The following is a 15,068-nucleotide window of genomic DNA, read 5'->3' as shown; positions in this document are numbered from 1 at the left end:
CTCTCTCTCTCTCTCTCTCTCTCTCTCTCTCTCTCTCTCTCTATATATATATATATATATATTCAGTATGTATGAACCGAAAGCCCAGATACATATCTTTCAAAGTAAAACAGTTTAAATTCATCAGACCACACAGATACATATAAGAATAAATGAAAAAAACTGCTGTACAGTATCTATCGCAACGCGTTTGTGTTCAATTGTTTAAAAGCGCGTTGAAATAAAGTTATTTTCCAGACGGGTTCGATTGTTGACGTCACTTCCGGATTTAATTGTACACTGCTCGAGAAAAAAAAAATCTCTCTAGCCCATAATTTTAATCCTGGTAGGCACCAAAAAAGCAGTCAGTATTTTTGAGTAAAACCATCCATGTCAAGACAAAAAGAGGACAACCGAAGTGTTGTGCTGCTTGTGCGTACAAATCGGACCACGGCAGCCTTTCCGCCAACGTACCGTGAATCTGTAAGTAGCTAGCGCCGATGCTAACGGGCTAACCCTTTAACGCTAGCTGTCTCTGTCTGGCTAGTTGGCTTGCTAATGATAGCTGTCATTCTTATTTAGACAGTATCCCGGTGTTAACACGCACAGTGGTATTCCAGTCCAAACGTCATTCGCTTAATCGCGCATAGTTCGGCTAGCTAGGAAAAGCAAGATCTATGCCAGAGCAGACTAGCGTTAGAGGTGCTCGCATATGATTAACCAGCATATCGGTCCCGGCTGTTTCCTGGAGCTGATGTTCCGTTAGTAGTCACAGACATCAGCAGTGGCAAACACTTCTCCGGCCCTCTGGTCACGTTTGAAACATTTGATCACGACCTTTAGACCCGACTGAATGTTCTGTGTTGTGTATCGTGTGGTTATCAACGGGTAGTTGACTTTTGTTTTTGCTGTAATATTTAGATATCTGTGCATTCGCTATCATTTGATTACTCTTTTGTTTAATTTAAAGGTGTATCTGGCTCAGTGACTACAACTTAAGACCTTGGCACCATCGTGTGCCAGTCATTCCAAGACCCAGGACTTAAGAATCCAGGTAAAGTCATGGCGGATCATTATGCAGTGCTTCCGAGTGAATCCGCGCTATCAGGCCCAAGCCAAAACTGTGGGTACCATTAGAGATGTTCACCCTCAAAGAAATGTTTCCAATTGCCTATATATTAATTTTTAAACTTGTAACTATACCATTAGCTATGATTTCACAACAGTTGAATATAATTTTAATAACATGGCGTTTAAAGATAAATGGCGTTAATATTATTTGATTAAAAAAAAAAGCTTTCGAAGAACATGAGCCAAAAAAAAAAAGCACATGCAGGGAACTGATGAACAGAACCAAAATGGCGCGGATTCACTGCAGTTGGTACCCATGCAAAGAGAGATTGTCTCATCTGCATTCTTAATCGAAATGTAACGCGCCTTCTCCTGTTTTGACTCGGTCTAGCAGAAGATGAATGGTCTGTCCATACGAGAGCTATGCTGCCTCTTCTGCTGCCCTCCTTGCCCCGGTCGCATTGCAGCCAAATTAGCTTTCCTCCCGCCAGAGCCCACATACGCCCTCCTCCCTGACCCAGACCCTGCGTCTGGAGCAGGAACTGCATCGGGTTCCACTACTGGGAGCACCCTCCCTTCTCTGGGAGCTCCCGGTCTACGGTCGCGTTTGGGTGCTGGTAGTGGCGGTGACAGAGGAGGAGGCGGCGGCGTCAGCGGCGGTGGTGGAGGAGGTGGTAGTTCTGGGGTCGGGAGTGGATGTGAGAGCAGGTGGAAGCTGCATCTCACCGAGAGAGCGGAGTTTCAGTATTCTCAGAGAGAGCTGGACGTGACCGATGTGTTCCTGACCAGGTCCAGCCGAGGGAACAAGGTTGGATGCATGTACATACGCTGCGCCCCAAATGCCAGGTGAGTAGTTGCCGATAGGATCCTGTGAAGTTACATGCCCGATTACTTTGTGGGCAATTGTTAATTTCTCTCCTTTTTGCCCCTCAGGTTCACCGTGTTGTTTTCACACGGCAACGCAGTCGATCTTGGTCAGATGAGCAGCTTCTACATTGGCTTGGGCACGCGCATCAACTGCAATATATTCTCTTACGATTACTCGGGCTACGGCGTTAGCACCGGCAAGCCGTCAGAGAAGAACCTTTATGCTGACATTGATGCCGCCTGGCATGCCTTGCGCTCTCGGTAAGTCCCCCCCCCCCCAACCCCCCATCTTAAGAGCTTAACGATTCTCTCCTAATAGCAAAGTTACACTTGAGGTATGCTGACGTCTCACGACATCATTTATGACGTGATTGATTTTTTTTTTGGGTCGCAACTTGAGAGCCATAATTCTCTCAATAGTTTTGGTTAAATTCCAAATTGGATATTCGAGTTTGGGGCTACCACCGTATCTCTGCAATAATCGGTCTGGGATGACAGGTTGTTCCTTTGTCACCGCCGAATAAAATGACAAGGGCACTGTTGACCACACGCGGGACATGCACGTAAACTCTGCAAATGATTCTAAAATGGCAGCCGTTGTCATGCGAAGCTTTCATCCAATTCCGCACCGCATCTCAGGTACGGCATCAGCCCCGAGAACATCATCTTGTACGGACAAAGCATCGGCACGGTGCCAACGGTGGACCTGGCGTCACGCTTCGAGTGCGCCGCCGTCGTGCTTCACTCTCCTCTCACATCCGGCATGAGAGTAGCCTTCCCCGACACCAAGAAAACCTACTGCTTCGACGCCTTCCCCAAGTAAGCCGTCGCCGTTCTATTCTCTGACCGAATCGTTTGCCCCTCGGATGGCGAAAGAAAGAAAGTCTGCAATGACAACCTCCCCCCCCCCCTTTGCAGCATAGAAAAGGTATCAAAGATCCCGTCTCCGGTGCTCATCATCCACGGTACCGAGGACGAGGTCATCGACTTCTCCCACGGCCTGGCCCTGTTCGAGCGCTGCCCGAAGGCGGTGGAGCCCCTCTGGGTGGAGGGCGCCGGTCACAACGACATTGAGCTTTACAGTCAGTACCTCGAGAGGCTACGGCGCTTCATCAACCAGGACCTGGCTGCACAGCACGCCTGAGAACGCAACCGACGGCCTCTCGTGGCGCCGCGGTGGCGTTTGTGCGTGCGTGTGCGGGTGAGAGTGAAAGTGAAAGTGTGGCTCGGACAAGAATCATCTGTGTGTCTTTTAAACAAGTTGTTACTTTTGAAAAAGGATTGCATTCAAATAACAGGCGACGATATCAGCATTTGAAGAAAAGAAAAAAAAGGTGATTTTGCGTATTTATCTGTGGTGTAGTGTGTTTGTAAAGTGAGGGGGGTTCTACAGAGCTTCGCATTTTAAAATGACTATAAAATGGAAGCTTTCTTCCCAAAAAAAAAAAAAAAAAGTAACAATGACGTGTTTGGTTCCAAAAGGCACACAGATGTCATTTAAAAGCGAACGAATGATTGTGCACCAGGATGTCGCATCTTGGGTGAATATTCTTATCATGTACGTTTGTGGTTGTGCGTGTGAGAGAGTTGAAGCAGATTTCAGGGGGGGGGGGGGGGGGAAGTGAAGGACTTCCTTATGACTTGGCTTGTGGTGAGTGAGGAAAAACTTTTTAGCGACTTGTCATTATTGATGTTTTTTTTTGTGTGTGTCTTATTTGGGTGCGTGGGTGTGTATGTATGAAGAATACCTCCACAGTTTGACCAGCTTTTTAGTGGACGACAACACTGGTCGGAATTCCACTCTTGTCGATTTGTCAGCGGGCATACAGAACTGACTGCCAGATCGTAACTCGCTCGCGGCCTGGGGGGGAGGTCTCCCTCCCAAACACCACTTCAACCACTGTACCCCCCCGCCCCCCCTCCCCCCAACAAAAAAGAAAAACAACCCTGGCCGTTTCCTTCCTGTTTCCTGGCAGCACCGTAAATTTTGCCTTTTTTACTCTTAGCTGCTCCTCCGGACGGGGATTGGGATTTGTCCCCCCCCCCCCCCCCCCCCCCCCCCCCGTGTTGCTTTTCTCCCACAAGCAAGATGAGCCGGTCAGGAATGTTTATGAGAAGGAAATGTGGATGTTTTAGCAGTCCTCACGTTCATTTCAAAATTGCATCGAAACCGAAGTGGTCACATGTCCTGTCAAAGTGAGCGTGTGTAGCCGACGGGAGCCACTAGAGGTGAAACTTTGGTCATTCAGCGCAGAGCTGAAAAAAACCATCACACCCTCCGTGTGCACGTTCCAATTCAGGACGACAGTGGAACCTCCAAAGTTGAACGTAAACCGCTAAGGTGACTTCAAATTTCCCAAAGCTTCCCCATAGCGAATACCATTTTCCCCCGCACGTTTATATTCAAGGGCCAAAGCACTGTCTAATATAGAAGTATTGCTTCGGCGCCATCTTGGTGTCAAAATATTATAATGGAGTGGGTTGGGAAAGTGTTTTATTTAAATATGTAATTAACCCCAAATCGGATCTTGGATGTATTTATTGGTGGTCTTTTTTTGACTTTTTTTTTTTTTCGAGCAGAAGCCTGATTTATTTATTCATTTTTGTCTCATACCTCCTGGTATTTGTAAAACAAAAAAATACCCGTAAGCAGAAAAACCGCCCCAAAGCATGCGCATAAAGATGACAGGAGTGTGATAACGTCACTTTGTCCACTTGTTGACTGTCTTCATTGTGTTCCATGCAGTCACAGCGCCAGTTTAAAAAACAAACATTTTTTTAAATCTCCCTGGGCTAAAAGAGAGCTTGCCCGATACTTTGGTTGAGAAAATCACATCAATATATATTTATGATATCAAAAATGCCGGAGGGGCTTAATTGGGGCAACTCTGGTTTCTGGCGGTCACCATGTTTGAAAACGTTTTGAAATTGTTTACCATGCATTTTTTTTCTCCTCCATGTTACAAAATCTGGCATTTGAACAGGGGTGTGTAGACTTTTTATTTCCACTGTAGTTCTGGGCTCAAACTATCGCCACCATAAACTGTACATTCCTAACAATCTCAAGTTTGAAAAGAAGTTAACTACCATGTTAACTTCTCCTGTTTTGTCCATTTTTTTGGGGAAGGGGTCCCGCATTTCTCTCTCTTTGCGCTGAGATTTTCATGTGATGTGAATTGGACTTTGGAGGTTCCACTGTGCTGGTGTCTGGGTCTCCCAGTGTAATTATTTTTTTCCCTGCCCACATGCCCTTGAGCGTGTCAAATCGTGGGGCCCACTACTTCCTGTCTGACCCAAGTCATGCGTTACCTTCTCACTTTGTGTGGTGCAGGTTCCACCACACACACACACGCACATCGACACTTATGTAGTGTGCGACAGTATATGTACACGTTGGTTCTACGTAATAGATGAAGCATGGGGGCGGGGGGGGTGGGGGGAAGCAGGTCTTAAGTTTAGCACTATTGTAACAAGGGTATGAAGATGTAAAGTTTGTGTGTTATCGTTGTCTCGGGTTGGCCAGGTGACTTGGCTTCCCGTTTGAGAGAACCTGTAGGACCAGTTGGTACACTTGAATGAACTCAGCTGAGACGGAGCGCCGTTGAAAAAAAAAAAAAAAGTTTAGTTTTTTTTTTTTAAATTTGTGACTGCGCTCTTCGGATTGGCTCATACTGTCAAACGGAACCTCATCTATCGTCGTCCTGTCTCTCTCTCTCACTTTGTATGCTTGCGATTGAAATCAAGGAGATCTGTTACCACCTTAAACCAGGGATCTGCCACGTGCGTTCAAAGACTTTTCGTCAACGTTTTTCTCAGTATCAGAAATTAAGAGCCCCCCCGCCCCCAACGCAACCCCGCCGGACAAATTGTGTCTTCAGGGATCCATCTCGCGTAGGTTTTTGGGTGTAAATGTAACAGTTTTTTTTTTTAATGCGCCACTATGGTTGATGTATCTTGTTTCTTGGGCCCTGAACATTTATTGGAGCCGGACGGGGTGGGCGGAATTGAACGCTAAAAACTGTGTGCATGTCTATTGTGTTTTGCAGAGCAATTGATGGGGTGGGATGTTCTCTCTGCAATGTATTCTGTTGTATATGAGGGCAAAGCTAAACCAGTGGCATTGGATCTTGGAAGCGCTTGAAAAGAAAAGAAAAGAAAACAAGAAAAAACAGGACATTTCTTTGCATTTTTTAAAAAATTGCTGATTCCAAGTCATGTATGCTCAAGTTTTGTCCTGGGGGTCATTTGGTTGCTGGGTGGGTGGGGTAGACTACTTGAACAATACTAGTGGACTGTTTATACTGTAAGGTTACTGTACTTAACCTATTCTTTGTATTATGATTTGTAATTTTATGTTGCTTTTTGAACTGAGACTCTGATGTAATGGAGTTAATACATGGGACTGAATCTTGACCTTTTTATGGATAACAAAATAAAATATCACTTATGTACAAGAAGGATCAAGAGTGGCTTGGATCAGATGGTAGTCTCAGTTGCGCATTGCAAAATGACCTGGCCCACATCGTAAGGCGCATTTGAACCTGAGCAAATGGAATACAACAGGATGATGTTGAAACGGGATCGTCCACCCCAAGTTTTACTTGATTCATATGAATGAATGTAGACACTCAAGTAAAATTCTATTTCGAGAGTGACCATTAAATTGAGCTATACAAGTAAGCTCATTGCCCACTGTCACTGTAGAAGGAAAAAAACAAATCAGGGCTTGAAAAGATGTCCTCCTGTCTCAAGTGATCTGTTTTAAAATAAGCCCGACACTCCAAATCAGACGGATTGTAACAAAGTTATTTATTTACAAATTTTGTTAACAGACTGGGATGACAAAATGTTTGACTTGGAATTGAAAACTGAAGAGAAATTAAAGTGGCTTTACCCCTTCATGCTCCTGTTTAGATGAAAACACTGCCCTCTACTGGCTAACATATGTATTGTACAAGTAAAACCCCCCAAAAACCTGGTCAATTCCACCATTAAAATCTTAGGTGAAATGTACAGAATTTCAACATTCAAATGTTCTTTTCGACTGTTTATTTTTGGTTGGTTGAAGTAAACAAGGGCCCGCTAAATGCAGTCTTTGTGTCCCTGATTTCGCAAATCCATTTTTTGGCCCAACGTCAACCGCCACATGCCTCTTCTCTCATTAAATGTGAATAACTGCATTAATTACACAGTGAATCTTGGGAGAATCGCGGATGGTCGTTGCTCCAGGCTATGTTTCTTGTTGGCTAAAAAAAAAAAAAAAAAATCAAGACAAAGGTCAAGGAGAATTTTTGATGCAGAATGAGGATAATTGATCAGTATAATCAGTACTGGCTGGCACAATGTCATTACTGTATATGAAAAATTATAGCTATTAAAAAAACATGTTCAATATTAAATTGATTACATGCCGTGTTCAACCCATCAGGATCAGTAAGGACTTTCGTGCTGGCCCAAACACTCAGAAGCACTGACCTCCATTTACAAACTGAATTCTAATGTTTGTCCCATGCAAACTGTATTAATGTATTCCCAGTCGTCTCTTCTTTTCATTTTCTCTTGCATGCACCGCTTCCAGAACGTTTATGTGGCTAAGAGTTATTATTCTTTTTTTTTTTTTTGTCTTGTCGCATTTCAGCCAACTTCCTGGGCCCACAATGACTTGGCCATTTTTCCATCCTGTGATTGGTTGCCTTGCTTGACTTGCCGAACCTGTCTTGAGTGACCGCCACACACGAATACATGTAAGTATCAGCATCTCTGTTGAATGATGTCGTTTTCAGCTTACTTTTTTTTTTTGCTGTGGTTTTTATTTTATGAGGTATATATTAATTCCGAACTACTCAAGAGTCCAGATGATAACATAACACAACTTCAATCGCAAAATGTTTTTTGCTAATTTACTCTCTCCTCGCCTTTTCTATTAAATGACCCGTTTCGCGATCGCAGACAGTGAGTGTTATTCTATCAATATTTTCAAAGCGGCATATTTGGGCAGTAGCCACTTTGACTTTGCAAACGCACCTGGGTGTGACTGGAGCGGAATGTAATCACTTGCCTTTTTTTTCAGCCTTCAGCGGCATACCGGTAGACAAGCAAAAAGCCATGCCTATCGTTCTTGTTTTGTTTGTTTTTCTTGAAATTATTTTTAAAATTATCTGATCAAGCCAGTAATGGTTTTAAACCGGTTTGAGCCATTACCAGCACAAGCTTGCTCAAATGTGTGTGTGTGTGTGGGTGTGCGCGTGTGTGCACTCACTCTCCGAAGAGCAAGGACAGCTCAGACAAAGAACTTAGCTGCCTCTCCAGTGCTATCATCCTGAGCCCAATGTAGCCGGACACCAACAGGAGCAGCACCAACCTTCACACATGTCGTATGTACACACACACACACACAGACAGACACACACACACACACACACATACACGCCTTACTATTGTACTGGGCCAAATTCATGAGCACTGACAAGATAATTACGGTCAACCAACACACTTCACATAAAAAAAACAGTCACGAAGCAGGAAATAGTCACACCAACACAATACAATAAACTGGTTACTGTATTTGGGGTTTTTTTTTTTTGTTTTGTGCATCCTGCCAGGGGAAATGTATGCTCTCTCAAAATGTGCGTTAATTTGGCATTCAGGGGTCACTGAGCGTTGCAGCAGAGAAACTAGTGGAGTCACTAAAAGGCACAAAATTGGACATCCTCGGATAACCAATCCAGAAATGTGTGTTGTGAATGGTACGGCGGTTGTAGGCCCAACATTGGTCAACTTACAACATTAAGTAGGCGTATAAGACCATGCTGAAATTCACTCTTGGTCGGAGGAAGAAAGACACTGTGACGTTCTCCACGATCTTCCAAAGCCACGACGAAACTGATTGAGACAAATACATTTGCACTGCATCAATGTTCCCTTCTTGCCGGGTGGCATCATGAACAGAACATAAAAGGCCTTACACGCGCCGTCCGCCTCCTCTGTTGTAGACATTCTTTGGGTGGAACCTGCCAAAGTACAAAAAAAAAAAAAAGAATGCTCAGGATAACTGTGAGAGGCGTTATAATTAGAAAACAGGCTTTAAAATAATTTGTTGCTAGCATGTCTCAGGCGGAAAATATGAAAATAGTCTCATTCAAATCTGAAAAGCTTTGTTCGTTTTATACAGCATATTAATAAATGTTCAATCCACGATATACTGCGCCAACAAAAAAAAAAAAGTATATTGTATTGACACTCTCAGTCATGGATGGACGTAAGAAACGTATTCCTGTCTTACATTTACTGGCCGATTGAGGGATGTTGTCTTCCAGATAATTACCATTCTGCCCGCTCGTACGGTGATCCGCGGTGTCATCAATGCTGGAATGACTGGAGACCTGCCGTTTGGACATGCGGGTAAGCAGTAAGGTAGCGCGTTGATGACAGAAGAGCCGCTAAAAAGCCATACAGTATTATTATGTGAGTCGTTATTTTCGTTGGGGAAATTGTCTGAACAAATCACCGCTGCTGAATGGAGTGTGCTTGACCTTACGGATAGTTTATTCTTCGTCTTATTATTATTATTAGCCATTCATCCATCCATCCATTTACTAATCCGCTTTTTCCTCACTAGGGTCACGGGCGTGCTGGAGTCTATTCCGGCTGTACAGTAGGCGGGGGACACCCTGAACTGGTTTCCAGCAAATTGCAGGGCACACAAAGACGGACAACCAACCGCGCTCACACCCACACCAGGGGACAATTTAGAATGTTCCATTAACCTGCCACGCATGTTTTTGGAATGTGGGAGGAAACCGAATTACCCGGAGAAAACCCACGCAGGTACGTGGAAAAACTTGTCAACTCCACACAGCAAAGCCAGAGCCGAAATCAAACCCTTGCACCTCTGCACTGTGAAGCCGAGGTGCTAACCAGTCGAACTTGCGCCGCCCAAAAATAATAATTATAGTTATTATTATAACTATTATTTTGGAATTCTTTTTTATTATTTCCTTCACCCACCAAATTGGAATCGGCTTCATTCTCAGCAGAGGATCCGTGTGGGCTGTCTCCCTGTGTCGTAACCGAAAAGAAAAAAAAACAAAAACAAAATGATTAAATAAAATAAATTACACCCACACGCCCACAGTCCCACCCACACCCACAAAAGAAGTCCTTCATTTGCGGTGGCGACGCCACGCACGCACAGCCTTTGGCGCTTGGCACGCTCACCTGTGCCTGTGAACAGACACTTTGGAGGAGATTGTAGCACATCTCTCGGTTTCTCAAGGAAACAAAAAAGTACTGCGGGGACAAACAGAAAGCATGAGATGACTGAGCAGCAAGGAAGAAACCAATTTAACTTCATTCCAGCGGCATCGCGGCATCAAGTTGGAGCCCATGTTCCCCACTTGAATCGCTTCCTTCACGAAATGACTTCCTTCAAGACGCGTTTGCGTCAAGCGCATTCATGTGTGCACTTTTTATGAGGAGACGTTTCAAATTTACGGTGAAGCCGACAAAATAGGTGCGCCTTTTCTACGGCCACTCAGCTCACCCTTTGTCAAATGGAATGAATTGTAATTGCACATCCACTACAGTGGGTGGCAGTGGCGCTCTCAGTGTACGAGTGTGTATAAATTATGTTAATAAAGCTATTCAGCAGATTTATTATTTCTCTTTTTTTCCTTTAGTGTCAATAAGGACACTTCCTTATACTAGTTTTCCAGAAAAAATGATTGATGAATATATTTTTTGGGGGTGGGGGGCGATGGCTATCTGATGCTATCCCCGGGTGGCCCTTGTGGTGCACATACCAGAATCAGCAGCACGACGTGCATCGAAGGAGAAAATATGACTTCAGTTCTTTTTCATTCTATTTCATTACATCAGCACCGTATATTTACGGTCGCAGTTCCAATGTTTAGCTCCCAAAACGGAGAGGAAAAGCATCATCTGACCTTCTCGTCATCGGCAGTTTGTATCGACAGCATGGACAAAGCTGAATTTTGTTTCTTCACTTCCTGGATGTTGGATGTGGGGATCACCACCTTGCAACACGGGCGAGCCCTGATTAGGGTGCGTCAACGGATTTCCAAAACGCCTTGACTACAGCGCTTACCTTGGTCTCTTTGAGCAGCACGGATGAGAAGAAGCACACGTTATTTTCCGAAATATAAAGTTTTCCATGGTAGAGCACTTCCTTTTGCAGAGCGCAAGTGAAAGCTGCGGAAACATACACGCACACACAGACACACGCTTTGGAATTCTGATTTGTCTTTTTTTTTTTTACTAGTAGTAAATATTAATTTTATTTTGAAAATCACTGTACAAAAACAAAACTGTCTACTCACTATGTGTCAGCTTCTCTCCTTCGGGGATTTCCTTAAAGAGTCTGTGGAAATTTCGATTGTGTTTGTGGAAACTCTAAAATGATACAAAAAAAAACACATTTGCATTCGTATACACTCGGGGGGCCACAAAATCAGGCACCGTTTTATGTTCAGTCATATTGTCGTACATTGTTGCTGATGAGACCATCTTGCCGCTCAATTATCTCCTCCACGGAAGTCTTCTCCCTGAAGGCGCGAAAGAATTGGCACACGAGCGATGTCCTGCTTGGATGCCAATCGTGGCGCGGGCCTACCTGCCGCTGAAGTTGCCGTTGGAATTTGGATTTAGTTCCGGGATCTCCAGTTCGCCATCCTCCAGGCTCGTTCTGTACTTCTTCAGGAGCCTGTGGGTGGAGCTCCTGCGGCAGCTGATGCCTCCTGGCGCATCCTGTGAGCTGACCACAGAGAAGGAAGGGAATGCTGTTATGTGGTGATCTGTCCAAGAGGGGCTATGGTTGGAGGGTTCGGGCTCACAGTACTGGTTATGTTTTGTTTGTGTTGCAGTTGAGGAAAGGGAGTATTTTATACTGTATACCAGGGCTGCCCATTACGTCGATCCTGATCTACCGGTAAATCCAAGACAGGTCCCAAGTAAATCCGAGGAGCAACCATTTGTGTGTCTTTGTACATGTTAGTAATATATTTTTGTGTTAATGTAAGCTCCACCCTAATCATCCCATCAGTCTCAACTTCACAAAAAAAAACATATTTAAGAAAATAAAATAAAACAGGTAAAGCTTGAATTTACGATGGTGCGTGAATACGTCACCGGAAGTTGTTAGCGCTCAGCAGCCTGCAATCGCAGTTTGTGATCAGAGCTGTTGCGCTCTATCTTTTATCGTCATGATTCTCATTCAGAGTTTGCTTCGTGTACAATTCACCGAGGGCACGGGCAAGGAATAGGAGCGCCCAGGGAAGCAGTTTAAAGCGGTACGTGTGAGCTGCGATAGTTAACAGGCTGCAAAAGTGCATCGCATGCCTCAGTTTTAGGCTGTTTCTCATCATGACGTGCGTGCGTGCGTGTGTGTGTGTGTGTGTGTGTGTGTGTGTGTGTGTGTGTGTGTGCGTGTGTGGTGAGGTTAGTTGATCGCAAAGTAGATCTTCGTTCCAAAAAGTTCGTTAAAGTTGCCCATCCCTGATCTAGAATGTGACAGTCACATGGTGGAATCTGTGTTTCTCTGATATTTCAGTTTCACTTTCGCCAAGACAGCGCCGTGCGCACCTCATGTTCAGCTAGAGCAGTCGTCCCCAAACTTTTAAAGCCCAGTACCGCTCCGAAAACTGAAGTAGCTCCGTCGTGAAGAAATTTATCATAGCGGAGTAAGGCCCAAGTGTTCATCCACAAAAAAAAAAAAAACCAAGACGAAGTTTTATTCTGAAAGATTATCGTCATGACCACTGTAACCCACTGCCACATTCTGCAGGATTTGAACATACTCCTGCTCTTAAATACAGGTAGGGGGGGGGGACTATGAAATCACAATTCACTTAAATTGTATTGCACACACATTCAACAAACACTGTACCAAAATACAAGTCGAACATGAAACCTAAACGCAAATCTGTTAAACTACAAAGTAAAATACAACTGAACTGTACATGTACAGCAATTCTTTCCGTATCGCACTTTGTGCATCACCGCGCAATGGCATCGCCAAAAAAACAAGATAATATAACTTCCTTTTACTTACACAGAGCTGTCCAGTGAGAACTTCCTATTCTTCAGACTCATGCTGGGAACATAGCACACACACACACACACACACGCTCACACACATACACGCACAAATGCCCTCACACACTCACACATTTTCACAAATGAATCCAATCTGCCAAAAGCAAGCGGCCGCGGCTTCATTCCTGCAAGTGAATGAGAGGCAGCAAAACTGAGAAAACGCCACGGTGAGTGGAGCGCCCACAATAAACTGGATTAGCCAATAAGCTGCGAGGACTTGCCAGAAGTCAACCAATCGTAGCCAATGTGGGCGTGGCTCACATCCATTGCTCTTGGTTACCACACAAGGTGCCGCACAAAAAGTCACGCTATGAAAACCAGCTTAGCCAGCACCGATAAGACATCAGGCCATTGTCATTTCATATCTCCCTATAACATCTGTCTTGTGACAACTTCCTGGTTTACGGAGGATATAAAAAATGGTGTTTTGAGCCCAAAAAACGACCATGAACAGTAAGCGTTTTAACAAAAAAAACCCCCCCACCATGTATAGTAGGGCGTTTTTAGCCGAAAAAAACGACCATGTTTAGTAAGGCGTTTTTAGCCGAAAAAAACCCGACCATGTTTAGTAAGGCGTTTTTAGCCGAAAAAAACGACCATGTATAGTAAGGCGTTTTGAGCCGAAAAAAAACCGACCATGTTTAGTAAGGCGTTTTTAGCCGAAAAAAAACGACTATAATGTTCGTTGTTTTTCGGCTAAAAACGCCTTACTATACGTGGTCATTTTTTGGGCTAAAAACGCCTTACTAAACATGGTCGGGTTTTTTCGTCTAAAAACGCCTTACTGTACATGGTCGTTTTTTTCGGTTAAAACGCCTTACTATACATGGTCGTTTTTTTCGTCTAAAAATGCCTTACTATACATGGTCGTTTTTTTCGGGCTAAAAACGCCTTACTATACATGGTCGTTTTTTTCATCCAAAAATGCCTTAATATACATGGTCGTTGTTTTTCGGCTAAAAACGCCTTACTATACGTGGTCATTTTTTTCGACTAAAAACGCCTTACTATACATGGTCGTTTTTTTCGGGCTAAAAACGCCTTACTATACATGGTCGTTTTTTTCATCCAAAAATGCCTTAATATACATGGTCGTTGTTTTTCGGCTAAAAACGCCTTACTAAACATGGTCGTTTTTTTCGGCTAAAAACGCCTTACTAAACATGGTCGTTTTTTTTTCGGCTCAAAACGCCTTACTATACATGGTCGTTTTTTTCGGCTAAAAACGCCTTACTATACATGGTCTTTTTTTTCGGCTAAAAACGCCTTACTATACGTGGTCGTTTTTTTCGGCTAAAAACACCTTACTATACATGGTAGTTTTTTTTGGGCTAAAAACGCCTTACTATACATGGTCGTTTTTCGGCTAAAAACGCCTTATTATACATGGTCTTTTTTTTCGTCTAAAAACACCTTACTATACATGGTAGTTTTTTCGTCTAAAAACGCCTTACTATACATGGTCGTTTTTTTTTCCTGCTAAAAACGCCTTATTATACATGGTCTTTTTTTTTGTCTCAAAATATATCGAGGATTGAAAATTTTTTTGCAAACCAGTACATTAAACTGTATGTATACTGTACTGGAAAAGTACAACACAATCTTTTGTCTTAAATAAAAAGAAGCAAGGCAGCATCTTTGTCTCCATCTCGTGGGCGACAATACAAATGACGACATTCCACACACAAAAAAATCCAATTCCATTGTGCTGTATATCCAATCATCTGCTTTTAATACAAAGTCAAGATACTATATCTACATCTATGCTTGGAAAGGAAAGAACAGGTACAGAAGTGAAGGAGGATGACCCTCAAACACACCATCTTATCACGACGCTTCGTGTGTGCGTGTGTGCGCATCCTCAACAGTCCTCTTGACACAACAATTGGTTAAAAAGCGAAGGAATTACATATTTCCATAAATGTCACGCACTGTCAAGACTTCTAGACCTCACATCGACTTCATATCGGAATAATTTTTTTAAAATGAAGGGCGAGTAAAGTGTGCAGCTGAGCCATCTGTCAAAAATACGCCTGCTA

General features: G+C 43.6%; 2 protein-coding genes across 6 annotated transcripts; one reads left to right on the top strand and one right to left on the bottom strand.

The window, feature by feature from the left end:
* Positions 1 to 246: 246 nt before the first annotated feature.
* Positions 247 to 6,880, top strand: LOC127616153 (alpha/beta hydrolase domain-containing protein 17A-like). Of its 2 annotated transcripts, none has more exons than XM_052087595.1 (6): positions 247 to 462; positions 950 to 1,033; positions 1,445 to 1,896; positions 1,984 to 2,178; positions 2,557 to 2,736; positions 2,836 to 6,880. In XM_052087595.1, the coding sequence occupies exons 3-6, from the start codon at positions 1,448 to 1,450 to the stop codon at positions 3,059 to 3,061; spliced, it is 1,050 nt and encodes a 349-aa protein (XP_051943555.1). In that variant the 5' UTR covers positions 247 to 462; positions 950 to 1,033; positions 1,445 to 1,447; the 3' UTR covers positions 3,062 to 6,880. The 2 variants fall into 2 exon arrangements, with proteins under 2 accessions (XP_051943555.1, XP_051943556.1); XM_052087596.1 differs by having other exon boundaries at positions 1,442 to 1,896.
* Positions 6,710 to 13,195, bottom strand: LOC127616155 (GRAM domain-containing protein 2B-like). Of its 4 annotated transcripts, none has more exons than XM_052087597.1 (13): positions 12,986 to 13,194; positions 11,549 to 11,689; positions 11,423 to 11,480; positions 11,256 to 11,328; positions 11,024 to 11,127; positions 10,863 to 10,952; positions 10,135 to 10,206; positions 9,925 to 9,975; positions 9,200 to 9,299; positions 8,883 to 8,927; positions 8,700 to 8,799; positions 8,177 to 8,278; positions 6,710 to 7,163 (listed from the first exon to the last, which is right to left on the bottom strand). In XM_052087597.1, exons 1-13 carry the CDS (start codon positions 13,024 to 13,026, stop codon positions 7,148 to 7,150), a joined length of 993 nt encoding a protein of 330 aa, XP_051943557.1. In that variant the 5' UTR covers positions 13,027 to 13,194; the 3' UTR covers positions 6,710 to 7,147. The 4 variants fall into 4 exon arrangements, with proteins under 4 accessions (XP_051943557.1, XP_051943559.1, XP_051943558.1 ...); XM_052087599.1 differs by having other exon boundaries at positions 9,242 to 9,299; XM_052087598.1 differs by having other exon boundaries at positions 8,883 to 8,931; positions 9,243 to 9,299.
* Positions 13,196 to 15,068: the final 1,873 nt, after the last annotated feature.

Source organism: Hippocampus zosterae, chromosome 15 (assembly GCF_025434085.1).
Source record: "Hippocampus zosterae strain Florida chromosome 15, ASM2543408v3, whole genome shotgun sequence".
Taxonomy (NCBI): Eukaryota; Metazoa; Chordata; class Actinopteri; order Syngnathiformes; family Syngnathidae; genus Hippocampus; species Hippocampus zosterae.
Note: the sequence above shows the minus strand (reverse complement) of the source record. Positions and strands in the feature narration are given on the sequence as shown.

Excerpts from the sequence above, each read along its gene's own strand:
- LOC127616153 (XM_052087595.1), top strand. The coding sequence starts at position 1,448 with ATGAATGGTCTGTCCATACGAGAGCTATGCTGCCTCTTCTGCTGCCCT. Across the intron at positions 2,179-2,556 it reads TGGCATGCCTTGCGCTCTCG|GTACGGCATCAGCCCCGAGA; the intron begins GTAAGTCCCCCC and ends ACCGCATCTCAG. Across the intron at positions 2,737-2,835 it reads TGCTTCGACGCCTTCCCCAA|CATAGAAAAGGTATCAAAGA; the intron begins GTAAGCCGTCGC and ends CCCCCTTTGCAG.
- LOC127616155 (XM_052087597.1), bottom strand. The coding sequence starts at position 13,026 with ATGAGTCTGAAGAATAGGAAGTTCTCACTGGACAGCTCTGT. Across the intron at positions 11,481-11,548 it reads AACGGCAACTTCAGCGGCAG|GGAGAAGACTTCCGTGGAGG; the intron begins GTAGGCCCGCGC and ends TCGCGCCTTCAG. Across the intron at positions 8,279-8,699 it reads TTATACGCCTACTTAATGTT|GTTGGTGCTGCTCCTGTTGG; the intron begins GTAAGTTGACCA and ends ACATGTGTGAAG.